The sequence below is a fragment of the Vulpes lagopus genome, chromosome 17 (assembly GCF_018345385.1).
Source record: "Vulpes lagopus strain Blue_001 chromosome 17, ASM1834538v1, whole genome shotgun sequence".
Taxonomy (NCBI): domain Eukaryota; kingdom Metazoa; phylum Chordata; class Mammalia; order Carnivora; family Canidae; genus Vulpes; species Vulpes lagopus.
This window is the reverse complement of record NC_054840.1, coordinates 42,756,786-42,784,243: the sequence shown is the minus strand read 5'-3', so window position 1 is coordinate 42,784,243 and position 27,458 is coordinate 42,756,786. Positions and strand designations below refer to the sequence as shown.

The 27,458-nt window shown below is 41.9% G+C and overlaps 1 protein-coding gene across 2 annotated transcripts in view; it reads right to left on the bottom strand.

Moving 5' to 3' along the window:
- Positions 1-27,458, bottom strand: part of TRIO (trio Rho guanine nucleotide exchange factor) — a 356,231-nt gene that overhangs the window by 190,492 nt on the left and 138,281 nt on the right. For both annotated transcript variants that reach the window (XM_041731545.1, XM_041731546.1), the window contains exons 4-8: positions 27,126-27,318; positions 23,970-24,482; positions 22,294-22,416; positions 18,467-18,658; positions 10,486-10,617 (exon numbers count right to left, since the gene is read on the bottom strand). In XM_041731545.1, coding sequence (XP_041587479.1) covers positions 10,486-10,617; positions 18,467-18,658; positions 22,294-22,416; positions 23,970-24,482; positions 27,126-27,318 — 1,153 coding nt within the window. The remainder of the gene's footprint in view (positions 1-10,485; positions 10,618-18,466; positions 18,659-22,293; positions 22,417-23,969; positions 24,483-27,125; positions 27,319-27,458) is intronic.

Below are 27,458 nucleotides of genomic sequence, written 5' to 3'. Positions count from 1 at the left end.
ATGTTTTATCAAGAACAAAATAAAATTTAAAACAAAGCCATAGGACCAAACGTGGTAAAACACAGGGGTTAAAATGAAAGGATGTTCATTTTCACACATTATAGTAGAGGCCGTTCCTAATGCATAAAGACAGTACTTTGCCGTAAGTGGCATATGTCAGTTGATATAACTGCATTGCTGGGGTATCTGCAAATTAAAATTTAAATGTAATAATTTTCTCTTGAGACATTATGTTAGAATTAAATAATCACAGTGGAACAAAATTTTAACGTTGAGCCTTGAAACCTCAGTTAAATAAATAATCAATATGGAGCCCTTGGCAAAGAATATGTCCTTAAACTTTCTGATGTAGCTGGAGAGCATTTCTACTTCCAATAATAAAAAATTATTGTTTTACTTGATTCATGAACTTAAAGAAATTTTAATTAAAGTGCCATAATTTTTTAAGAGACTTCAATATTATTTCTATACTATGGCAGCTAACTACCAAATTATAATGAAATGAAAGCATTCAGACCAGCTAAATAAGTAAGCAAAGGTAAGAGTGGAATATGGAAAGAAAAACATTACGTATTTTTCAAATGTAAGTGAATCTTAAGATTTATAAATGACTCTGCCAGATGCAGTAGGAAAAAATACTACCACATCAGACAATAAAGGTAGCGAGTCTTCGGAATAAGTCTTCAGCGCCATGATCTCTGTGCTCAGATACTTCTGAATCTGAAAGCCTCACAGGTATTCTACTGAAAAGAGGAGCAACTGAGAGTCTTGAGAACAGAACAAGGCAAACCCACAGGAGAGAGAGAAAGAGAAAGAAAAAAAAGAGAGAGAAAGAGAGAGAGAGAAAGAGGTGATTGGGACAGACCCATGCAGAAAGCCCCTGCAGGCAGAAGCCTGTGGAATTTCCTTCCATGCTCTCACAACTTTAAAGTTGTGCTGGAATGGAACAGATTTGATTAAAACTGATCCAACACGTTAAATTAGCAAAACTTGAGCAGAAACCACCAAGGACAGCAGGTAACAAAGAGCCAACTAACCCACTTAGTATCAGGAAGATGTAAAAACAAAAATGGTGAAAACCTAACTCTTGTAAAGCAGGGAGTCACCCCCAGGAGCCACTGAATCTCAGGTGGCATTTTCAACACAATGACTTTGGAGAGGGAGGCTCTGCAATGGAATTGGGCAGGAACTCATTGAGGAGGATCCAGAAAAGCAGGAGAGACCCCAAAATGACCACCTATCCTGCTCAATCATCTGAGCTAGGCTCTAACATACAGATGAAGGTTCTTCTTCTTCTTCTTCTTCTTCTTCTTTTTTTTTTTTTTTTTTGCCTACTCTAACATATACCAATTTTTCCAGGAATGAATTTACCATGTTAATCAAGGCAAAGCAGTGCCTGGTTTCCTTTGGAATTTTATAAGAGCTGCTTAGCATTTCAAAGCAACAGCACAATACTAACATTCTCTGTATTGGTGTCCCAATAGAACACATGTCTAGTCTGCATTTGCTGTATTCGCAATACTTTTTTACCTATAGCCAACACAGATAAAAATCTGAATATCTAATTTTTTTCATCTATTTGCACGTACTTAGGCATTTATAGGAACATATTTTATTATAAATCACCTTCGTCTCTAACCTATATAGTAGTATATGATTTACATACATGTACACATATAAATTTCTGTGAAGATAGATCATTCATACATTTTATTCTAGTACGCATCACAGAAAATGTTTTGTTAATCATTGAGGGGTGCAGCTTCCCGACTGAAAATCAGTGCCCCAAGCCACACATTCCACATTCTACAGAACTTAGCAAGAATTCTTATAAATATCTTCTCTAAGTTTTACTCCTTATAATAAATAGAAGTCAAGAAATGTAGAGAGCATGTGATTTAGTGAATATGTGTTAGAAGGCTAGAGATCAGAGTATGGCAGAAACTGATAGTTACCTCCTCAGTGTCCCCTGGCCCCTCTTTGACAGCCAAACCCCAACAACAGCAAGCGGTGGCAATTCCCTGGTTATAAAACTGCATTTTCCAACCTCACTTCCAAAAGGAGTGGCCAATGTACAGAAGTAAAAAAATGTTGAGGGGGCTTCCAGGAAAGACGTTTAGGAAGTAGAATATGGTCATCTCCTGCCCCCCTTGCTTCTTTCTCTTCCCTGCTGCCAAGAACTTGGTGGAGATGGCTGGAGCTTTGGCAACTAATACTAACCTTGAGGCAGCCTTAAGGATGGCAGCCTACCTCCTAAAAGAGGCAAAAGACAAAAGGATCAAGAGATCTCTTACTAACAGAGCTACTGCACCAGCCCTGCACTGCCAGCCTTGGGATTTCTACACTGACAGAAAGCAAATTTTGTCAGTGGAACACATTGTGGCAACAGAAGTGGTGGGGAAGATTCCAGGCAAGAGAACATCTCTTACAGCCACGGAGACCAGATAGCACAGTCTCGTTTTGGAAACAATTCTATTTCAGTGCAGCTTTTATTTTAATTTTTTAATAAGATTTTGTTTATTTGAGAGAGAAAGAGCAAGTGCATGCAAGACAGAACACTGGGGTGGGCAGAGGCAAGGAGGGAGAAGAAGACTCCCCGCTGAGCTGGGAGCCCCACACAGGGCTCCATCCCAGGATCCCGGGATCATGACCTGGGCAGACGCTTAACCAATTGAGCCACCCAGGTGCCCCTCAGTGTAGCTTTTGTAGATTTGTCAATTTAAAAGACGAGATATTCAAGCACATAAAGAATATCATTTCTATTTCAGTGACTTTCAGCAAAATGACTGTCTTCATAAGTAGAGTATTAAGTAGAAAAAAAATATATTCTACAAATTTATGAAGGCTACCATTCTATTGCATAGAAATAAAAATTTTTAAATGGTATAGAATAACCATAAGAGAAATAATGAAAGACACTTAAAAGTACAGAGCTGCCCAAATATTACTATATAGTTTACTGAAACAAATAGCCTATGTTTACAGTATGTGATGTACTTTCTTAACCACAGAACCAGGTGAATTAATTTATTGAAGTTATGTGTTTTGTCTAAAAAAAAATTTTTTTTAGCTCTCAGGCAGTCAAATCCTGTCCCACAAAGGGACAATAGTTGCAAAAAAGAAAATCAACCTTTATTATCAAAAAGCAGGACTTCTGTAATTTTTGAAAAATATCAAACTGGCTCATTTTTTTCAGGTTCTGCTCTTTGTTTTTCTTGGAATACAGTACTCAGGGTCTTCACAGAGCAAATTACATTTTACAAAGACTAATGTTCTATAAATGTATTAACTAATATGTTCTAATAACTAAACCAGTTAGGAAAAATGAAAATTCTTTTTTTTTTAAGATTTTATTTATTTATTCATGAGAGACACAGAGAGAGAGAGAGAGAGAGAGAAAGGCAGAGACACAGGCAGAGGGAGAAGCAGGCCCCATGCAGGAGCCTGACATGGGACTCAATCCCGGGACTTCAGGATCACTCCCTGGGCTGAAGGCAGCGCTAAACCACTAAGCCACCCAGGGATCCCCTGAAAATTCTTAACTGTTAAAAATCTAGAATAACGATCTGGTTCTTGAATACTTACTTTTATTTTTTTATTATTTTATTTATTTATTCGAGAGAGAGAAGGAGCAAGCATGAGTGAGGGGTGGGGCAGAGGGAGACGCACAAGCACACTCTCTGCTGAGCAAGGAACCTGACATGGGGCTTGATCCCATAATCCTGAGAAATCGTGATTTGAGCCAAAGGCAGATGCTTAACCAACTGAGCCACCACCGGATTCCCTAAATATTTACTTTTAATCAAACTGGACATAAGATTTATAAGACTGGTAAGATCTGGATTCCTGTGTTCTACCACAGCTCACAGAGACTTCCCTATTCTTATTTCTGATACTTGCACTCTACATTTCCCATAAAACAGGTTAGACCTAACCTGATTCCATCAGGAATCTTCTTCATGTACACAAAGAAGGTTCCTCTGATCTAAGGAAAGGGAACAGTAGCTGGAGATTATTGCTTGTGGCTGCAAAAATCACAACCCAAAGACCACACGTGACCTACAATATGTCAATTAAGTCCAAATGTGGTGGTGTAGATCTCAAAGTTTTATGAAATGTTATTTCCCAGATATAACCCAAACAAGCAAAGTAGAGAAGATATATAAAGGCATGACCAGAAATGATGACACTTAGCACATAGTGAAGAAAAGTATCAGCTCAAACCAACATCATACAGACTTTGTTTGTACATCATACAGAATTTGTTTGTACATCATACAGAATTTGTTTTGATTTTTTTTTTTTGCAGGGCTTGGGGCTTGCCACGGCCTGCTGAGCACGCACCTTCAGGTTAAGCCTGGGAATGGCTTCACAGCCACCACTATCCTTTCCAACTCCTGCTGAAATGATTCTGAAGTCAAAGTTCTAATAAAGCAGGAAAGAGTGACAATGGGTCCGCATGTCCTGTCACTCTGGTCAATGGTCCTTGTCCAAACAGGTACACTTCCTCCCTGAACCAAGAGGTTAAACTTGTAAGATGGCTACGCTAAGAAGCTCCTACCAATAACAGAGGCGAATGACCTGAAAGTCCTGTACTGGCAGAAGCATTTTCCCATGCATCAGGGAGGCACCTGAGAGAGAAAAGGCAACGTTCTTGACTTCAGATTTTTTGGCTCCCTGCTGATGATGGTGGTTCTTTCCCCAGGCAAAGTTCTTAGAATGGTCCTCTAAAGGCAGGTTTCTAGGGCTTTCAGCTATCAGGCTTCTTACTCAAAACCAGATCAATCTAACCACGTTTGACTCTCTGATACCTACCCCTACAGAGGATCATCAGAAAGGAAGAACCAAAATAAGATGAAAACAGGAAGCTGCTGGAGCATCCCGGTGAACTAAGTCAGATCTATGAGAGAACGTGGATGTTCTGCAGATTCCAGTTGGACTTGACATTTTGTACTGCTTTATACTTTTTTTTTTTTTTTTGCATTTCAAAATAATCCATTTTTATTTACCTATTTTTTAAAGTAAGCTTTACACCCAATGTGGGGTTTGAACTCATTACCTTGAGACCAAAAGTTGCATGCTCTACCAACTGAGCCAGCCAGGTGCCCCCATGTACCGCTTTATACTTTAAGCCCTTGCAAGGCTTCAAGTCCTGAGGGCAGGGAGAGACTGCTCCAGGATCTGTCACCTCAGATGCTGTGCCAAACACCCACTCCACACCCTGCCTATCAACAGCAATGCTGCGATACTTAACGAGGCTTTGGAACAACCGCCTTACAGAAGCTCCTCTAGAGCAAGGTCTCAGAGCTTCCCCATATACCAAAGACGCAGGATTTTATAAGTTTACGATCAACGTGACTCATTCAGCTGTTTTTCTCATATGCTGTTAACACTAATCATGCCATCACCCACATATATAGTCCCTTAAAAGAGGAAGCCAATCGGCTTCACAGGCAGCAAACCGATAATTTCCATGAGGCCCCACTGAAGTGTGCGTTATGTCAGCACATTTGCTTAATGGAGAAACTATTACAGAAATGAAACCTTGATATCACAGCAAATCAGAGCAGCCAAAGCCAACGTGCATCTCCCTTCCTCCTTCCCCAAGAATGGCTACCCATGCGAAGACTTCAGCAGGTGCATGGATGCTCACTGCACAATTCATTCAGTGTTTAGGTTTGCATAACAACATGGGCATGCTGAGATAAAAGTCATCTGTATGAATTTAGTTTATGGAGAAGTAGTTGATGAGTTTGCTTACTTAAAAATAAAATGTAAAAAATGAGTATGCTACATGCTGTTTCTTAAAGTATAGCTTACCCCAGACATGTCTATTGCTTCACTCTCCTCTGATCAACTACAACAGACAATATAAGCCCCAAACGTGGCAAGCTGCAGCAAGTGTGTGTTTACAAGGCACATGTATGCTCCTGCTGCTAAATCACAAATAGAAACACCACAGGATGGGTCTAATTAAAACACTGAAAAGCAGGTGTTTGTGTCTTGGAAAAAAAATGCTAGAAGATTTTCCACAGCAAATTTGTGTCATCAGAGACAAGAAACTGCAGGCACTGTTTAAAGAAAAAAAGTATGGGAAGAAGAAGGGAAAGTGAGAAAGGATGAACAAGCCCCATTCTCACATGTCCCTATTCCTCATGGACCCCGTGCCCCAGCAGTGGTTCACAGCCCTGGGAGGAATGCCTCCTAGGCAGATCACAACCCTTTCAAACAGGGTAAGGACTAGCTCCCAGTATGTGCTCGGTGAAGCCTCTGCAGCACAGTCATCAGATCAGTAAGGACGTTCATTAAAAATGGATAGAGATTCTCGATCTCTAGGGTAGAGCATGAGCAGCTGCTCTAACCAGCACACCAAAGTTAGAAAACCACTAATTCAGGAAAGGAAAAATCACTTTGAAATCAAAAGCAGGCCTTCCCTTCCCATCTTCCTTCCCCGCCCCTCCTGGCAAAGAGGAAACGGTGCCTAGGGTCTGAGGCAGTGAGGGTGGGGGCGCAAGCACAGGTGTCCCCTGACGGGCTTTCTAAGGATCCGGGAGTGGGGGAGAGAAGCACACAGAGAAGCCAAAGTGGCTGGGAGACTCAGCAGATTGAGAAAATTCACTCATTGAACAGTTAATAGATCTGAGGATAAGAGGAGCCACCAGGCTTCTTGTCATCTGAGAAGGATTTGTAAATACAGAAAGGGAAAAGCTGGAAAGAGCCCTAATTGGATTAGAAATGGAAGCACCAGTATGGACATGTGGATGTTTAAAACAGACACAGGGTGACACAGCAGCAGTTTCAGGTGGGTGTGGATGCGTGCATGGGTAGGTGGGTGGGTGGACAGGTACACAGCTGCCTACAAAGGTTTCCTGACTATCTGCCTTGAGGGCCTAGAAGCACTGACACCCCACAAGCAAACAAGCACTCTTCTGTGCCCCCCATCTTAGTGTCTAAATACCACACCACAGAAGTAACTGAACTCCTCGGTGAGATGGCTGATCCCAGGGATGAGGCAGGAAAAGTACAAAATGTGCCTGGGAACGTTACACAAGAAAGTAAGGAGTGCTCAGATAATGATAAGGACATTAAAACAAAAATAAAAACAAACAAACAAAAGAAAACCGCACACAAAAAGGGGCTTCTGCTGGCTAACTATGGACAGTTTAAGCATCAAAATAGAGTATTGGAGTTGTATATACCATAAATACATACTGAAATAATGAATAAATAGGAAAGAGAGAAAATAAAGTTCTTCCTCACAGTAGCAAACCACGTAATAAATAGAGCAGGACTACTGGCCACAAGCCAGCCATCACAAGGGTAGCTGATTGGGGCAAAAACCATCTCCCACAAAATGCTCAAAACCAAATTTTTTTAATGGTGACTTTTCACTGGAGAAACCTTGCAGACACCAACTTCACCAATGGCGGGAGGGGTCAGCATCCTGCGACCCTGCTGTGATACTCAGTTTTTAACAGCACAGGAGGAAAATTGGATGGATGGGCAGGGATTGAGGGTCATCCTAGAGAATGAGCTATATTCTCTCTCACTGTCCTGAAGACTAAAGGATGTTCCACTGTGAAGGAAGCTGAAGAGATGTGTCCACTGAGTGTAACGCATGCTGCTGGACAGGGCCCCGGGCCAGGCATAGTGAGATCTATGGGAATTAGGGCTGGGTCTGGGGGCAGGATGGCTGTGCTGTAGCACAGCTGGTTCACTAACTGCAGAGACAGAGCAGGGGGCGGGGAGAGCAAATGTGGAAAAATGTGAAAACCTGGGAAATGTGGGAGCTCTCTGCACTATTCTAACACCCTTCTATAGTCTGAAACCATTTCAAACTTTAATTAAAAAGGAAAAAAAGTTTGTTCTGTTCTACTGAAAGTCTTTCCTGTTCATTTCACTGTTAGGTGACTGTTTTCCTTAAGTTTATAGCTCAGTCACAACATGTTTTTAGGCTAAAAAATTGTGGTTTAAGCCCTTAGCCTGAAAAGCAGTTTACTTGCCATCAAACTATTTAAGACTTTAGTAGCAATATAAAATTTAATGAAACTGCACCACAGGTTAAGTTTCCATGTCAAGATGCCCCATTTCTACAGATTCTGTTCTTGACTAGAAGTGCAAAGGCAAGAGGCAGACTGAACTGGTCATTGTAGCAGAGGATGCCACTGGTCAGGTCAGGCTGACTCAGACAAAAGTTGTGTCAGCAAAGTCTGTGGCCAAGCTGCTGCTGATCACCTTGTGAGCGAGCTATTCAACCCCAAAGAGGTCTGGAACCTATCCGGTAACCAAAATGCAGCTCCCAAGAAAATCATTAGTAAGTAGATGAGTGAAGGCCTACTTACACGGTAGACAATATCACTCACTTTCTTTATTACAGGTCAAAGTCAGACAATGCCTAGAGATGGTACTCTAGGGAGAAAGGACTTAATGTTTTTTGGAACTCACAATAATCCTCATGAACTAATGTGAGGAAAAAATTACAGATCTGTCCAACTTTCACTTTTACTGTTAAAAGGCTATCACTAGGCACCTGGCTGGCTTGGTCGGGTGAGCATCCAACCCTTGATTTCAGCTCGCGTCATGACCTCAGGGAGGTGAGATCAGCCCCACTTGCAGCTCAACACTGGGCGTGAAGCCTCCTTCAGATTTTTTGTTCTCCCTTCTCTCTCCCAACCCCCTCTAAAAATTAAATAATAAACAAATGAAAAACACTGTCACTAATACTTATATAGGTCCTAAATAAACCAGATAACCAAATTAGCTAAAAATATATTGGGTGCAAAATTAAGAATACAAAGTGGACTTCTGTAACACTCCATGGACAAAATAAAACAGTGCTGAAAAAAAAGGGGGGAGGGGGATCTTGTTGGATAAAAAGGTGTCCAGAGAACAATCATGTAGATTTCAACCTTCAGGGCAGGAGGTGTGACCAGATTCTGAAGTAAATATTGAGGCCTTGCACACATCCACATATCCGTTCCATTCGCCCAAAGACACCAAAGGATCTGGAGGCCCGGGCCCAAGGACAGGAGAGTGGTAGCTGCTTGGTGAAGCAGGAAGTGCCAGACTGAAAAGCAAGCCACCAATTTCTTCCCTTTGACTCTGACAAGTGTTTTCGTAGTTCCAATCAAGGAAGATGTGGATATACTGAGCATCCACTCTGTGCCCTGCCCTCTGCCAGGGGTTTTGTACTATTTCTTACTCCAGTCTCTGGTGATCTTTCATCACCACATACACAACTGTAGACGCCAACAATGAAAGGAGAGTGGGGGAAACCTTGCTGAAAACAGGCATGCACCCCCACCCCCCTCTGGGAATTTAACCAGTATCACAAAGGCAGACTGGCCTGATGACCACGGCGCGGATGAGGGAGACACAGCTCAAGCTCTCTGCACTCACTAGCACGTGAGAGCACCCAGGGGCAGCAGGATGGTGGCTGAGAGCATGCAACCAGCTTGCCTGGGTTCACGTGTCTGCTCCATCTCCTCCAGTGGCTGACCTGGCACAAGTCATCTCATCTCGGAGCCTCGGTCTCCTCATTTTAACAGCACGACCAGCAAAGACATGTGCCCCAGAGTTGTGAACATTAAGTAAGTGATCACATAAACTCCTCAAAAAAGGCCTGTGCCAAGGGCACTTGGGTGGCTCAGTCCATTAAGCATCCAACACTTGATTTAGGCTCAGGTCATGATCTCAGGGTGCTGGGATGGAGCCTACTTAAGATTCTTTCCCTCCCTCTCATGCACATGAGCGTGTGTGTCTGTCTCTCCCTCTAATAATAATAAATCAAATTTTTAAAATGTGGCCCAGAAAAAGGGGGCAATAAATAAGATAGAGATATAATAAATAAATAATTTACCTTAAAGTAATAAGGAAAATACAATACTTGGATTTCTAAAACAGCCAGTAGCTTCAAACAGTGTGTGTTTTTGTGCACCTGAGTGGCTCAGTTGAGCGTCTGACTCTTGGTTTCGGCTCAGGTCATGATCTCAGGGTTGTGAGACTGAACCGCACATGGGCCCCACACTCAGTGGGAAGTCTGCTTGAGATTCTCTCCTCTTTTTCTGCCCCTCCCACTTGTATGCTCTCTCTCAAATAAATACATAAATCTTAAAAACAAAATAGTGTATGCTTTTTGATCCAAAACATGAGGCAGTATCAAGTTTCCCTCCTTTCTAGAAAGCTTCATTCAGGAAAATTGAGTTCAGCTAGACTGAATAGCATGCAAAAATATGTATTTCCTAAGTACTTGCAAGATCAGAATGTTGAAATTTCACTTATTCTAGCAGATGAAAAAACATAAGCACTCTGGAGGAGATCCACAGAGGTCAGAGGGCCAGGAGATTCGCTCAAGGCTCACCACCCTGTATTACACAAGCCCCACCCCTCATCCTAGCACACATACTTTAAAAGTCACAACAAAATTGCAGTGTAACAGGAAGTCTACGACTTTCTCTTTGCATCTAGAGTGAAGTGCCCACTCACCTCGGAATAAGCAAGAGTGATGTGCTCATATATTCCCTGGTGGTGGTGAATGGCGTCCTCCAGATCCTGCAGCTCCGAGGGAAGGTCTACCTCACCACAGGCTTTACACCACGAATCCACGTTGCTCATATACTTGGAAGATTAAAAAAAGGGGGGGGGGGATAATTTCTATCAATGGCAATTTGTACTGAGAAGTAGATTATTTTTTTTTATTTCTTTTTTTATTTTTATTTTTTTAAACTTTTTTTTTTTTTTTTTAAATTTATGATAGTCACAGAGAGAGAGAGAGAGAGAGAGAGGCAGAGACACAGGCGGAGGAAGAAGCAGGCTCCATGCACCGGGAGCCTGACGTGGGATTCGATCCGGGGTCTCCAGGATCGCGCCCTGGGCCAAAGGCAGGCGCCAAACCGCTGCGCCACCCAGGGATCCCGATTATTTTTTTTTAATGTGGTTTTGCAATTACAGTAGTTGAGAGAGAGCCTAAGAATGCAGTGGGGCTGAGTGTCCACCTCAGACGGCACTACGTGAGCCCTCACACTAACGCGAGCCACTGCTGGATTCCATCTGAGCTCAAGTCCTCGCGGAAGTCTGGATGACGGCCCCTGGTGACAGGCTCATGGCTAGCAGTCTGTGTGCAGAAGCCATCTGGCATTCCGGTTTGGGCCTCCCAGTTCACTCTGCAGCCCTCCTCCGAACCGCTGGGTGCAAGCGTGCTGCGCCCAGGCCTCAGCCAGGTGGCTACTCCAGCCTTCCTGCTTTCCTCTAACACAGACGTGCTGATGGAAGCCCTAGTGTCTGAAATCCTTTACCTGAACACAGGAAGAGCAGCAGGCCCATTTTTCCAAAAAGACCAAATGAAGGCCACCCAAACTCTTCAGCTGTGCCCACTGAGCCTCCGGGAAGGATGAGGGAGGTGGCACACTCACTCAGAGGTCTTTTTCACTTTGCATGCAGACAAAAAGGGAAGAGTCTCAGCTGTAGTCTGGGCTGAGAACTGCCATCCAACCTCCCCTCAGTTTTCTCCACTGCCACCCCCGCAGCCCCAGGATCCATCAATAGCAGAGAAATCACTGGCAGGCCTCCTAGGGAGATCCTATCAGCATTCATCACAAAGAAGTGTCAAACGCAAGTTCAGAAGGCCCAATTAAAGACACTAATTCAATTAAGCCAAATAGGCATGGACACATTTCCTGGACTTTACTTCTTCTACTCTAATTGCCTGGCATCTTCCTACATTTACCAGGGGATGCAAAGGGTGACTATTTAAAATCGGGTGACCTGCCAAACAGGAAACATGCTATGAGTCTCTAAAAATATATAGGAGAATGGCCTCCCAGTTACTTATGACATTTTTAGAAACTTAAAATAAGCAAGTCACCCAAGTAATAATGTTTATAAAAAATCCTTTTATTATTAACATATTGGCTTAGAAAAATATCTGTATGCAAACCTTGGGGCTTGAAAGCAATTTGTAGGGCATTAATGTGTCATATGATAGCATCTGATAGCTTTAACTGACACCAATGCAGGGAACATCCTCTTGTGACGCATTCCTAACACCAACAGGGCAACAGAAGTAGTAATAAAGTTACTTTACACCTCTCCCCTCCACATGTGTACATGTGTGACTATCCACACATATTTCTAAGGATTTCTTGTGTGGAGTGTTCTATAAGTGTCAAATAGGTCAGGCTGAATGATTCTAAGTATTCTTGATCTCGACTTTACTTTTTCCACTAATACATTTAACACTAATCACTGTAAACCTTTCTCAAATATGAATTGACTCAGGTTAACCATCATCATTCATAAATCATCAGGTCAAATCATCAGTTAATTGCTCCTGCATGATGGCCACTGTGGCACACCCAAAATATGTGGTGACATATTCTTTAGAAGAGGCTAAAATGCTTCTGTTATAACAAGGTGGAAACAAGTTTCACTTATGAATACCACACAATAAACAGAAGTGTTGGGCTAATATATCACTGTACCAAAATGACTACTGAAATATATTCAACTCCAATTTCTGAAGCAACCAGTAAAGAGAAACTTTTGAGATGTTTTATATACACCTGTAGTAAGTTACAATTTTTTCAAGTCTATGGAAAGGGTATTGATTACACTTACTTGAAAAATATAGCCAGGTCCTAAATACAGAGAAGGATGGCCTGCCATGTGGAAATCTCGTGGAGAAGGGATTCTGCACATCTAAATTCACTGGGTAAAGGTATGCCAATGACAGAAATAAACCTGGCCATGGTTTCACAGGACTTTTGTACAAGTGTAATTTGTCTTTTGTTTATGAGATGGCAACCCTAGACCCCAAAGGGCAAGCTCTAAGCCCTAAATGCTTTCTGAAATACCCACTGCCACCAGGGTAGCAATCTCCAATCAGAAAGTCAAAAAAGAGGGCACTAATCGGTTTTCCCCCAAGGAAAAGGCATTCTAGTGACAAAGTTCAACAGGTACCTATATGGAAGAGAACCTCTCAGAGCCTTTTAATATGATAACATGCATTACAGATGGGCAACGGGGGCAGCCTGGTATGTACATTCCCGAACTTTTCTGACCATTCTTATGCATTCCACCCCCTCCAAACCACTCCCCCACAACATGTATCACCATCTTGAGAAACACGGTTTGTGATTACAACACCATGGGAATCTGTCTGGAACAGAGCCTGACCACCCTGTAAAGGACAATGCAGAAGGTGGCTACCATACTCTTGTGAGATCAGAGCAGCCTATTTAGTCTCTGAGGCTTTAGATGTCCATTAGACCAAAACACGAAAACACATGGTATCCAGCTAGGCTGAGGGTAAAGACAGGAGAGGGAGAGAGAAACATTTCTCCATGAATTCAAATCAGGAGCTGCCTATAGAACTGGGACTTGTGATGCTCAGCAGAATGATGACTTTGTTAAAATGTAGCTGAATGCAGGATGATGGGTCTGGCTCAGCCAGTTTGCAAAACTGAGGCAAGCAGATGAGGGCAGAGTAATACCTACAGCTTTAACAGGAGAGCTTAATTAATTAATTAGATTTGTTTTCATAAACATGTATTCCACTACCCTCCTTATGCTGAGAGGGTGGAGGTTTCCAATTTGGGAGCTGCTCAGCTGTCTGGCTTGCTCTGCCTGCTGCCACTCGGACCTGGTGCCTTTCTCTGGCGCCTACCTCCCTCCACATGGGGACTCCCGACAGGGCACAGCTGAGCACAGGTGGTTAGCCCATTTAGGAAACAGAAACTGCCTAGAACAGGAATTTTTCAAATATTTCATTGACAAAATTAAAACCAGTTTAAAATGTCTATACACACACATACATGTATAGTATACATAGGAACTCAACAACTCTTAATTTCATTTATGTTTTCATTTTTAGAAAGTATTACCCTAAAAGTTTTATATTTGCCTGTCATTTTTATATTTGCTACTTCACCATTTTTCTTCATGAGTATTATTAAGCATGCACTCTTTCTGGTTCCTATAAGGAAGATGGGTTCCCTTCTCTCCCTGTGGAAAGCAGAGGAGGGGGGAGCTCGTTTCGTGTGCAAAGCTCTGACACCAGCACCATAGTAACTCAGAGGAGACAGGCTCAGTTTGAACCACAATATGCCAGTGATCATGTATCATGTACCTTAAACCTGTTCTCTTTAATAACTTTTTCTTTTTATGCATATTTATTCCAGTTTCTTTCTATTCCATGAGAATCTTGTTTTTGTCCACAAGCCAAGAATTAGGCCTATGCTTTTAATAAAGTAAAATATCATTAAAATGGGAATAATTATATGTGTATTATTTGCCTTAAAAAATCAAAAAGGAATAGTGAAGTATTATTTTCCTCTGAGTTCCAACCCAGACTTATGATAAAATAATCTGGATAACTATGATAAGTCATGTTTACCATAAATGTTATTTCTAAAACTTTTTATGGAAACTGAAGTTTTATAAGGATTTTAATCTAAGTGCTTTGTTGGTGAAAACAGTGTTCTATTATGTCAGGAACTAAAAGACTGTCACAGACCTCAATGGAAGTCCCAACAAAACCAAATCACTCCCCAAATACACTATAAGGACAATAATACCACCAGCCCCCTCTACGTCACTGGGCTGACTTAAGGATAAAATGATATTTTGTGTTAGAGAGCTCTGTAAATTCTAAAGAACTATACAAGTACTGGCACTTTATTTTTGGCTATTACCAAATTGTAGAGGTTCTCATACTCTTAGAGAAGATGCAGTGATCAGATTGATGGCTCATGGTAAGGTAAATCTTTATCAGTATTAACAGAACTTTCTGCAGTGACCCGTGTCTGGTATAGCAGCCAGTGGCCATGATGTGGACACTGTATGGAATTTTAATTTACTATTACATTATCTTATTAATAAACTTTAAGTAATTTCAGTAAGTGCATATGGTGACTGGCAACCATATTGGACAGCGCAGCTCTAGACTTTTTTTTTTTTCTTAAAGAAAGTCAGGCTGCCACAAGCAGCCACATCATTTGGATGTGCTGGAAGTTTGACTACTCTCCTTTCCATAAGGTTTGTGGGACCCTGAAGGTTTGTGGGAGGGGTTCTAGCAGGAGAGCACAGGTACCGCCATGCTCCTGACCAAAGAACATCCTCCTTTTTTGGGAAAAGTCACCATCCTGGGTGTAGTATGCAGCTCTGGGAGGGACACATGTGGAGTGGGGATGGAGGAGGGGGACACTCGCTTTGCCAGTCAGATCAACCCTGGCGATCAGTGGGGTGACAGATGTCACAGCCCGATCACCTTCACACTCTAGATCATTCTTTTTTAATAGTATCAACTGGAGATGGAAAGGTGAAATAAAATCAATCACTTTCTTTTGTTTTACAAAAATGTAATTCTAGTAACATTTGCTAGGAAAGCTTCCTAGTGTGAAGAGACTATCCAGTGGATATGCCACATGACCAAAAGACAGGAAGGCTGGAGCCCCCGGACACCGTGTACTAGTAACACTGCTGGCCTTGTGGTCCTGTCTCCCTGCTTGCAAACGGAGATTCTGGTTGCACACACAGCCTCCCTAGAGGTGAGGACATGAGAGTGAATGGATGGCTGAGATGTCTTCAGAATACATGCTGTCTATCCAATGTTCTCATCTAGTCTACTTCTCAAGATTTAGGTTTGCAAAATCACCAGCAAACACCAACATAAAAACTACCCACCAAGATGGCAGAGGAGCATGGCGGGGCGGGGCAGGGCCGGGCCCATGTTCCCCCCAGCTGGGAGCTGTAATCCTTACAGGGAAGGCTGCTTCCCTGGGTAAAACCATCAACAATGGGGTCAGGCCTCCCCAATCAGATTTAATTTCTTATAGATACATCTGGAAACCTAATTTACGACATCCAAGTTTCTGATCCTCTTCTAGGTGGGCTTATGCAAACAGCATACATGTAACTGGAAGACAAAGCACTCTAGAAAAGGACCAAAGCTGAGCTGTTTCTCTCCTGGAAAGAGGAAAAGTACTTAGTAGATGTGATCTCCCTTCACACATCAGAATTTCAAGGATGTTACTCTTTGTTCAGTGAAGGGGAAGATTCCCAATACGTTTCTGCTTGAGAGTAGAGACACACTCTGAAGACGTTCTCATGTCCCATCTGCACATTTCAGTCGTGTGCGGGGCTCCACCAAGATGCCAGGCCCTTTCTTCACCAGGCTTCTTCTCTGGCTCCTCTAAACTCACAGAGACCTGAAGCACTGTTACAGTTTACATAAGATCCCACGAAACTATGTTCAATAATGTATTCATCTAGTTTAGTTTCCTTCAAATCCATAAATTACAGTCATTCATCTTATCCAAATGAAAACACCCCAGGCTCTCATGATGCTGCATATTTGAAATATGTGATAAAGTTTTTAGAGGAAAAAATGTCCCATGGCACCCACATTTCTAGATTATTTTCAAGCAGGTCAGAACAGCAATTAACTTTGGGGTTTATTTATAATTCTGAATCCTACCATGTTTATGAAAGAGATTTTCCTGTGTGATACTATGCTTCAGACCATCTGCTATTCACCCATGAAGCTTATCCCATCTCACATTTATTCATATTATCTTCATGGAACTTTCTGAGAGCCCACTATCAGTTTATACACTTCTAGTTACAAGGGGTTGCTGTATCCCATAATATGTTACCACTCCAGATGACATATGTACAGGGACCATACATATGGCATACATCCTCCCATCCATAGTAAGGTAAAGGGAACAATACACCCCTACTCTCTGGGCAATGATAGGGACCAAGGGTGAACATGGTGCTGTTTTCTGCTGAAACAGCAGAAAAAGTAATGGGTTCCCATTACTTTTTTAAAAACCTCTTTTGTGTGTGGGGGGCTTTTGTTTATTCTTTATTAAAAAGCTAATTAAATGCGTAAGTTTAGGAAGGTGATAAATCTTACTATTGGAATCTGGAAGTCTCTGTTCACAGCTTTCACGTGAAGCTACTAAGACTTTTTTTCTCTTTATATTCCATTTAGTTTCCTCTCTTGCTTCATACTTGAAAGGTTTCTACAGTCAAGATCACTACTAATTAGGGTCTTGTGCAACATTCTCGCTGCCTTGCCAAAACCCTGGGCAAGCTGGGACCTCTATCTTACCTATACTGACTTCACTCCTCAACCGGGACTGTTTCTAGATTACAAAGAGATACTATTTCCTTCTTAGCAGCATCAGTACAAATCCCTATGAATGTAGTCTCCCCCCAACGTCAAAAGATTACCCCTATCAATATTTCTCCCTGAAAATAAGGCTTCTTTCTCATGTCTCTTTTAGCCTAGGGGCTAAAAGTTCCTGTGTTCTTTCTCTACAACTTGAGAAGGTATCTCCCTGCCCAGCACACTTTCCACTACTAAAGTCTGAGTCACAAGCAAAGCACTTCCTTTGTGCTACTTTCAGAGTGTCTGCTTAAGCAAGCTCACTGGAGGAGGATTGTAGAGGTGTGGTGAGTGGTACGCATATTTATGTGTTACCTTTTTAAGTATTTTGACCAGCACATCTGCAAATGAAGCCAATGTGGAGCCTGGATCCATACACATGATTTCATAAATGTGAAAGAACTGTCAACTGCCTAACCAAAAGCCACTTTTGAACCCTAGCCCTTGCTGGCAGAGCCTGCCTACTGCTGTGTAGACTACAAAGCCACATTCACCTTTTCCCACCCTCCCCTGTAGCTAGGGTGGGGCCTGCACCCCGCTCTTGGTCAATGGAAATGGAGGTGAGGTATTTTGGGATGGAGGGGTCTTCTGAAAATAAAGTTTCCTTGATAAAAGTGACAGGCTCCACAAAACCAGACTATAATGGACACTGTGGTTGAGGTGCAGGAGCTGCGGCATCATCTCTGTGGTCAGGACAGGAAGGCCAAGGCAACCTAAGAGGAGTAGACCCCAGGCCTGCCATTGCTGTATAGCTAGAACTCCCTATACTTTACAACTTCCTGCTTTGTGTGAAAAGCAAACCCCTGATATTTAAACCTAATAATCAGGCATTGTTACTTGCTGCCAAAGCATCCTAATTAGGGTTTGTGGGAGGAGTTCTAGCAGGAGAGCACAGGTACTGGCATAATTAAAATATTAAAGTGATAGTAAGGGAAAAAGAGCAGTGGCTACCACTTATTAGTACTTACTGTATCCAGGTACTCTATGGGCTGCCTAATATGAATTATCTCATTTACATGATAAAATACTCCCCCCTAAGTAGATACTTTTATTTCCACTATACAGATGAGAAAACCAAGGAACAGAAGGTGAAGTAACTTGCTAAAGACTGCACAGCACAGGGTAAGAGAGCTAGGGTTTTAACTCACAGCTGCCTGACCTCAGAGCTCATGTTCTTAAGCACTAGACATGCCATACAAAAGTCCTCCAAGGATCTGGCCGCAGGTTGGGAGGGTACCGGGGGAGGAAGTGTTCCAGCCACCACCTTGTGGGCTGTGGGTCCCAGGCACTGACCTTTTCAGCCTTCTGGTGGAAAATGGAGGACATGTCCAGCAAGGTACTCCGCTCATCCAGGGCTGCTGCAAATGCCTTCCACTCCTGCTCCAGCTGATTCGCAATCTGCTTAATCTGCTGAGAGGCGTAGTGGCCAGACTCTACCAAGCGATTTGCCACTGACATTATGCGATTTATATTAACATACACGTTCTGCAAAAGAGGGAGAGAAAGAGGGCTTGTCAGAGGAAGGCAAACAAGAGGCTTCCTTGTAAGAACCATGGATGATAGCACTTTGTGAAACACCGCCCACTAACTTCAATTTTATTTGTCACTGGTATATAACAGTGTACATATTTGCTATCTGATTTCCATAAACTCTAAATATTGGTTTCAATTGCTATTTTTAAAACTGCAAAATTACAAATCAACTAGCTGAGAGGCAGCCTGGTAGGCACAAAGCAATTGAGTACACAAGTGGGTGCACACAAATACACTCTTACTCACTCGTTGGCTTCGAATCCTGAAAAGGGTCCAGATGGCAAGCCTACTGATAAGTAGTCACCCAGAACTGAGAAAATCCAACACTGCAGGTTTTAATTAGAGCCCAGGAACCACATGCTACCCACTGAGCGACCACAGGCTGCTCTCTGTAGAAACAAGCTCTCCTGTCTACACAATGAGCCCGAGTTGTCTGTGTGGGGCCAACAGAGAATCTTCTATAAACCGATCCACTTTCGCTACGGAAGGGGAATTGAGACACAAAAGGAAGGAACAACACTATATGCAAACTTTTGATCAAGTGTTCTACTCTGTGGAAATGCCCATCTTTGAGCCTACCAGTCTACTGCAAAAATAATGGCATGAGGCTGAAAAACAGGACAACTTTGTCCCCCAAACCTATTCTCACTCTGCTATGCTCCTTTCCACCTTCAGTCGCCTTTGAGGTTCCTAGTCCAGCAGAGGCAGTGGTAGGAAACACACACCTTCAACAAACCCCAGGTGGTTGTTCTTCATTGCAACAGCATTCCTCTTGATGGGTCCCCCAACATCATAGACACCTTGTCAGCCTCTCCCAGTTTTGCCACTAAACCTAATTACCCAACCTGTGCAAACCTCTATTTTTCCTGCTTCCTCCCCACTTTGGCTGTGGTCCCTAGGGCCCCTCTCACAGGGCCACACACCCCACACAGCCTACTCGTGGTCACCTCGTCTGCAGCCCACCCAGGAAGCCCCATGAAGAACGTGCTTATCCATCCATTCTTTGTACCATCCTCTCTATTCATTCTTTCCCTCCATTCTGACCCAAATCTAAACGAGGTGGAGTCACTCCAGGATTAGAGTCACAGCCTCTGAGTTCCTCTTCTGGGTGCATCTGCAGCCTGGAGTCAGCTAGTAGATGTCCGGTGTCTAAAGCAGCAGGAAGAGAGGGTATGTGTGAAGTTGTGATAGGCAATCAAGGCCACAGTCAGTGGGAAACAGACCTCATTGGCTCTTGTGGCAATAATGCTCTAACTAGTAGCCTTTAGTCAAAAATAATCCCTTCCCTGTCCAGATGTGTTCTCTCCCTCTAGTTGTAGGTGCCTAGAATACTAATTTTTATAATGTTTGTATCATTAAAGAAGAAAACCAACTCCAAGGGTCTACTGGGAAGAGCATAAGTAGATGCCCTCTATTAGAATCCAGAGCAGAGCCCTGCATTCAAGAAGGCTCCACCATGGGAACCACTGAGGCAGTCACTCCCACTGAGGTTCTGTTACGGTGTCCTGCATCACTTTCAGATCCTCAAACAGATTCCACTATGCGTAGAGGGTCTGTGGATTAGATCTTTCCCATCACTCCATCACTGCCTACGCAGATAAAGGAACGTGGTGGCATGCAACCCAACAAACCACCTGTACACAAATATGGCAATATAGGATTCCTTTTGTTAAAGTACCTACCTCTAGTTTTTATTGTTACAGCTTTTAAAAGTATCTGTGACAATGAGCAGAATTGTTGGCATCCCTTAACATGCTTTAGAGACTGTCAACTTTTCATAGTGATGTTTAGCATTTTCATTTTGCCAAAAAAGTTGGAAACACTGTAGGAAGCACAGGAAAGGGCTGAAGGTTAATAGGCCCTTGCTCTGCATAAAGCAATGTCCTAGATAGACACCTAGCTCTCATGGACGTTCAGCAGACTAGGGGCGGAAGCTCTTCTAGCAGCTGCCACCCACCATGGCATAGGGTTACCCCACTCTTTCATTCAAACTTATAACTAAAAAAAATAATAGAAGTTTATTGCAAAGAATCAGAAAACAGACTTAAACCTTAAAAAAGGGGGAGACATCACCCATATTTTTAAGAATTTTAACAATGTTTCTACTTGGTGATATCATGACTGCTAATACATTACCAAGCCTTACTATCTGTTCAGCATTATCTTAGTGCTTTACATGTGCAGGGGAAAGACAATTATGAAATTCTATGGGAGACAGATATAACCCCCACTTTACAGATTAGGAAACTGAGGCTGGCAGAGACTAAACGGACTGCCCAAAGTCATGTGGAAACTGGAAGGCTCAGATTAGAAACCTCTAACCCATTTTCTGAATCTACTAATAATGCTGGGGCAGGGGAGGTATTTTCTGTTCCAGATTTTCTAAAATGTATTTTAGTGTTTCCTGTTTCTATAGTATGTGATATAATGCACTGAACATCTTCCACCACTAGCTGCAGTTTCAGAGTAGCTTGATAAATTGAAAAAAATTCTCAGGAAAAAATTCTAAGAAGATTCCTCCAAAGGTAACATTTTGGCTCTTCTCATCTATGCCCAGGTTTGAACATTTAAACCAGAAATTCCCTTACCTCAAATTCCAGAGTAGATTACCAAACTTTTTTGATGGAGTCTATTACAAAAAAATTATTGTTAAATGTTACCTTTAAACTACCTAAATTGGAGCACTTAGTTGGCCAAACTTTATGAAATGACATCTTATTGAATTAATTTAAACAAAGACACTGTCTTCGTACTACTTTGATGCTCTGTAACAAATGTTATAAGGCCCAAGAGTGGTTAATTCTCATAAGACTAGCTCAAAGTCCAAACCAAAACTCCTTGTCCCCAAAAAGGATATTTCTAGAAGGTTAACTGTCTACAGAAATAACATGTGTCCTGTAGAACAACACAGAGTTTTATTTTAGTTATATTAACTCCAAAAATGTAACAAAAGTACTATTCAGAATTTTTTTTTTTTTGGTCATTTTGTTTAATAGTCCTAAAACAACCCACCACTGGTCACAACAGGTCGAGGGAGTCAACCTCTACTGGAGCCAGGGAATTCCAGGCATGGCCAATGTCCAGACCCTAATAATACTTCAGTTCAACCTGGAGGGAAATCTCATGTTTTAGGAGAATTGGAGTATGCCCTTGAGGCAGATAGCAGGCAGGCTGGCTTACTTCTTCCTTATGAAGGGCAGCCCAACAAACTGACAGCAGCCCTGCTCAGGTCACCCACCTGGCCACTGAGCAGTTTTTCTGGGGCCCTGACAGGCTCCTAAAAGGTACAGCACAGGACTTGGCATCAAAATCATCCAGGTTGAACTGGCCAAGTAATTGATTCAAGTTTCACTGGTGTGTTTGCTTGTTTTCACATTTTTGTTTGTGTAAAACTTAAAAGAAGCTGTAGATACTGCTACCAATCAAGAAGTGCACACACTTGGAGGTCAGCACCTACCACCACATCAGTAACTCTCCTGGCCCCATGTGGCCTCCTGGCAGAGTGCTGGGACACCATCTGTGTAAATACCTCCCGTCTGCTGCAATACTCTCACATACAAGATACCTCTGTTCTGACAGTATCTTACCATACAGTTCATGGCAAAGTGATTGTGCTGTGTCTGGAGTTCCATTGCATGAGGATGGCTGGTCCCAATTTCAGTGTAGCTGTTCAGAAACAGGCCCTTGTTATGTGTGATCCAGTCAAACATCTACCAGAATGAAAAAAAGACAACCTGAAATCACTCCAGAAAAAGAAATGACAGGCACAGAAGCAGGGCCAAACCAATCAAGGGCATGGTCCTTGCTCTGACAACCTCTCGGAAGATTCTTAAATTTTAAGTAAGCAGTTCTGAACTTGCATGACCTCCAAGAAAATCTTATCTAATGTGTCCCTTTGACTGATGAGGAATTAAGAAGCAGACAGGCAAAGAGAGGTATTCAAATCCCCCAGGCTAATTAAAACTAACCTTTTGACTCTCAACCCAGCCTCCCTGCTCTACTAAACTGCCTGATGGCCACATTGCTCTTTAACAAGAGACCTGAAAAAAATAAAATAAAATAACCAGAGGCCTGTTAGGTGAGATGAGGGACGTACAAATATCTGGATGGGTTCTGTTATGCTCACAATGGCTGAGGGTAAGTCCAGTGACTATAAGATCATACATGCTTTTGTGCAAACAGTATTTTAAAACTGTGTAAATGCAAACAATAAAATTTACTATCAAAAAATAGAAAGGACTGAGGAAAAAAATTTTAATGATGATATATCCCTCTCAAGGTTCAATACAGATGCTACCCAGAAAAAGAGGTCAATTATGTTGCTCATAAAGAAAACGTTTAAGCAAAAAGAAATAACTATCATTATTAGGACTGGTATCATGACTTGAACCATTATTCCAGAGATAGTCACCTGTTTTTTGAGTAACTGAAAGGAAGACTTTCCCAGTGTCTTTGACAAGGCACTTCTTTAAACGTAAGCACACTGACAGGTCAAAAGCTTGCCAAACAACAGCAGTAGGGACTATCCCTGTTTGAAACGTCCTTTTGTATCAAAGATTTGTGGTGTAGTTGTTTTTTTTTTTTTTTTTTACTTTAGAGAATATTCTCCTGTCGGTGACAAGAATTCAATGAGCTCAAATTAAGAGTGATTAATTCACCCATGTTCATGGCTTGCAACACAGTCCTATAAATAAGTGTCCTGTTCCCACCCTGCTAAGACAGAGTTAGCTGGAAACACAAGCATCCACTTGGACCAGCTCTTTTGTATGAAGCATGAGAATAAAATGAGACCATCAGTAATCACTGCCCATATTTCCCAGAAACTATTCTTTTTAACACCTTATTCATCTTTTATTTTAAAAATATGGTCAATAATGATCTGAATGCTGTTCTGTCACTGGCTTTATAGGAATGGAGCAGCTAGGAGCAAAACACACACATACATAACGACTGCTTTTGATTCTATAATTCCATAAAACTTTCACTCTTTTAACTCAAGATATCCTCATCTCTCTTATCGGCATTCTAAACCAAACTGTCAGTAACCAATAACTCAAAGTTCACCAAACGGCATTGGCTTGCACTACCAGAGAAGCTGGAAGGCAGATTTAGAGCAGATCTCTGGAGGGAACCAACGAGAGGGCATGGCTGGCTCTTCCTCGATCCTTTCTCCTGACCAAAGCTGGCCCCCCGGCTGCTGGGACCCAATGGTCCAGGGAGCCTTCTGTGTCTCATTTCAGCTCCCCTCTCCCTGCTCCTTTACCTTTTCAGCGTCCTGTTCAAACAGCCTTAGCTGAAAGCACTGGTCCAGCTTCAGTTTTCGTACATGCCACATCTGATGCAGATGCTGCCGTGTTGAGTGCAGCCTGTCCAACATGGCGGACACCTTGGGTAGGAGGCTCTGCAGGTCTGCATTGCCTGACCCAGAGTTCTTTTTGGGAAAGCTGTCACTGCTCTGAATCCTCTGGAGCAGCTTCTGTCCCTCTAAATCTAAGTCTTCTATAGGGGCCTTAATCACCTTCTTCTTTAGCTGGGAATGTTCCTCAATCATATTCCGAGCCCCCTCTAAATCCTGAGGCAATTCTTTCTTGGCTAGGATGTCCTGAAGTTCCTCCAGCCGAGAGAGCATGTGGGTTGCATTGCTAATGTAGTCTTCAAAAGCAACTCTGATTTCAATCCATTCTTCATGGTTGTATTCCAAGCAGCCATCAAACTCGGGAGTTAGCTGAGAAGGATCAACTACTTTGGTAAGGCCTTCTAAAGAGACCATATTTGTCTTAAGGGGGAAAAAAAATCATGTATGAGAAGATGAACCAATTTTCTGTGGTCTTATCATAATGCAATTTACAATACTTACTTACAGATTTTCAAACGTAAAGCAAGTACTCTCTATAGAAAACATGCCTTGTTCTGGCCCCAAAAAACAAATGTCGATGAAAGAAACATTACCAGTAGTCAGTGAAAGAGAAGTCCATTAGAGCAAAACGTTAGTTAGAATACCTAAAATTATAGGACATTGTATCTCATGAGAGCTCAAGAAATGAGATTTCTTTCCAAGAATGTGGAAACTAACCTGCTCTCTTAGGCACATTAACTGGGAAATGTCTTAAATTGCAATACAGAGCAGCTGATTTAGAAATTTCACTTTCATCAATGTATTCTTTCTCATCCGTACCACTCTAGCATCTCACAACAGAAAACCCTATGGAAGCCTCCTACTCTCTACAATCAATCCAATATCTTGTCTTACTCATGGGCTTCCAAAACCCCATGAAGTACCACCTCCCTCTAAGGACATGTGTTTGTAAGCTGTTTATTAAGTGATAAACACTTAGTAAGAATAATCAGAACACAAATCAGAACACTTAATAGGAACAATCAGAACACTCTCACAGCTCATCTTGTCCTACCCTACACCTCCACCTCCCCTCAAGTCGATGATAGGTTATGAACGACTTTTTAAAACTTTCTAAAATACACAAAAATTAGCCAGAAAGGGAGGCAGAAGCTTTTGTTGTAAAGCTAAAGACGGAGGGTATGTTTCATGCATTGCAATCATCTGCCACAATTCTGAGTACTGGAAGTGTTATACATTTCAGTTTGCACTACATTCCAACCTACCAGTTACGGAGTTTTAGTCCTTTATAATCTAAGCAAAAAATCTCAAACCTCACCCTACCTGTACCATGTGTTACAGGGTTACAATCAATACTGGTGCCTCAAGGAAAACACAGGGGGTGGGAGAGGGGTCATTAAATGCAAAGATGAAGTTAAAGGAAAAAGATTTATAGCCTAAGGACCAAAATATAAACAGAGAAAGGCTGGTGTAGCCCCACCTCTGTCACCTCCAGCCTTAAAGTAACCTAGAATTGCATCACTCCACGCTGGCTGGCATGAGAACCTACAAAGAGCAACAAAGCTAGAAACAGAGGCTGTTCCTAGTCCTTGCATTTCTATTTGCAAGGTCGCTGTAGGTTCATTCCTACTCCATCTGTCCAAACTTTTAATAACCTTCATGGAACTAATCACTTCACAGAGAGAGGCTGGTGACAACGTAGAGACAATAAGTTCAATAGAAAAAGCTGGTAAATTTAAAGGCCCAGAGTGAGGGATCAAAATTAGACTAGCAAAACCTTATGTGCATTGTATTACATAAACCACTATTTCTGCTAAAAACATGTATAATTAAAAGCAACACACTTTAAATTCTCCATCAAAAAAATAGTAAGACCCCCCACCCAAAAAAAAAAAAAAAAAAAAAGTAAGACCCAATAAATTACCCTCCAAACTCACTGCTTAGCTGTGACTTACTGGTTTCATCTTTTACCTAAATCTCTTGAACACAGTTTCAAATTCAAATTAAAATGAAATTCAGATTTCAGATTGAAAATCAGTACCATGGAAAGAAATTTTAAAATATAAGTAAACACACATGTAAAAACACTCTGAAATATAAACATGGAACATAAAGCTTAAGAATTAAATATTGTGTGATGTGCTTATTACAACTGGTCTTGTTCCCCTCAACACACGTGAATCCACTCCCTGAATCCTACTGTGTATGCAAACTTCCTAGAAGCAGCACAATTTATTCAACCAAAACTTAGGAGATCTTATTAGAGAACACTCTATTCCAGAACATGGCATGAATCAGGTTTCAAGCTGGCCAGAATACTTTCTTCCCATCATCATCTCATTATACTAACTGTATCAAAACCTGGCCAGAGCCTTGGTAGCTGAAGGAAGGTGACACTGGAAAAGGAAGTAAGTGAGGAGGTTGAGGCTGGTTTCATACACTGTCTGAGAAACAGCGACGTTACATGCTGCAGAACTCAGAACTCTATAGTTTTTATTTTTTTTATTTTTTTATTTTTTTATTTTTTTTTTTATTTTTTTTTTTTAGAACTCTATAGTTTTTAAAGGAGTATCTCCTTTTTCATAAACGAGATAACTGATGAACAAATACACAATAGATCATTCTCTCCATTACGAAGGACAAGGTGAAAATGTAGTTTCTTCCAGACACGTAAAGTTGGGTATCTCTCCCTAACTTTCCCTTATTTCCAAGGCTGAGGCAATGATAATGAATCTGAAGCCACATCAAGCCATCTGAGGGAACCTCCTTCTGTGGTACACATGTGCCTTACACCTCAGCAGCCCAACCTCCAAAACCAAGAGATCTGAAACCTAAATCGCTCTGGGGTGAAATGATCCAGGAGGAAAATATAATCAAAGAACCTAGTTTTGTTATGAATTAGCTACTGCATAACTAATTTTACATGCCATAGGTACATAAGATGTACAGTTCCCATTTAATATGTGGTTTTAAAAATCTATTATCTAAGATGAGGAGGAAAAAGTCAACTTTTAATAAACCACACCTACTGGTTTAACTGGTCTGGCTACACATGGAAGTTACCTCAAATTCAAACTTAGAACTGCCAAAATTAGTCCTCTGTTTCTGCCAAAAGTTGTCTGGCTTGATTATCAGTGCAACATGAATGCAGCAGGGAAAGGACTCTTGCAATATCTTCAGCAGAGGCTTAATGGAGTCCCACTTGGACCCACGCATGTCCACAATCACCGTGAATCCTCGCTTGCAGACCTCTTCACTAGAGAAAAAGAAAAAAAACAAAAAAACAAAACAGGTTTAAACCTTGCAACTCTTTCTCTGGCCAGAGTCCCACTAGGTGAGACTGACTACGTCCCTCACTGATGCCTTGGAGGGGCAGGGGGTTTTCTCGTCTTCTGT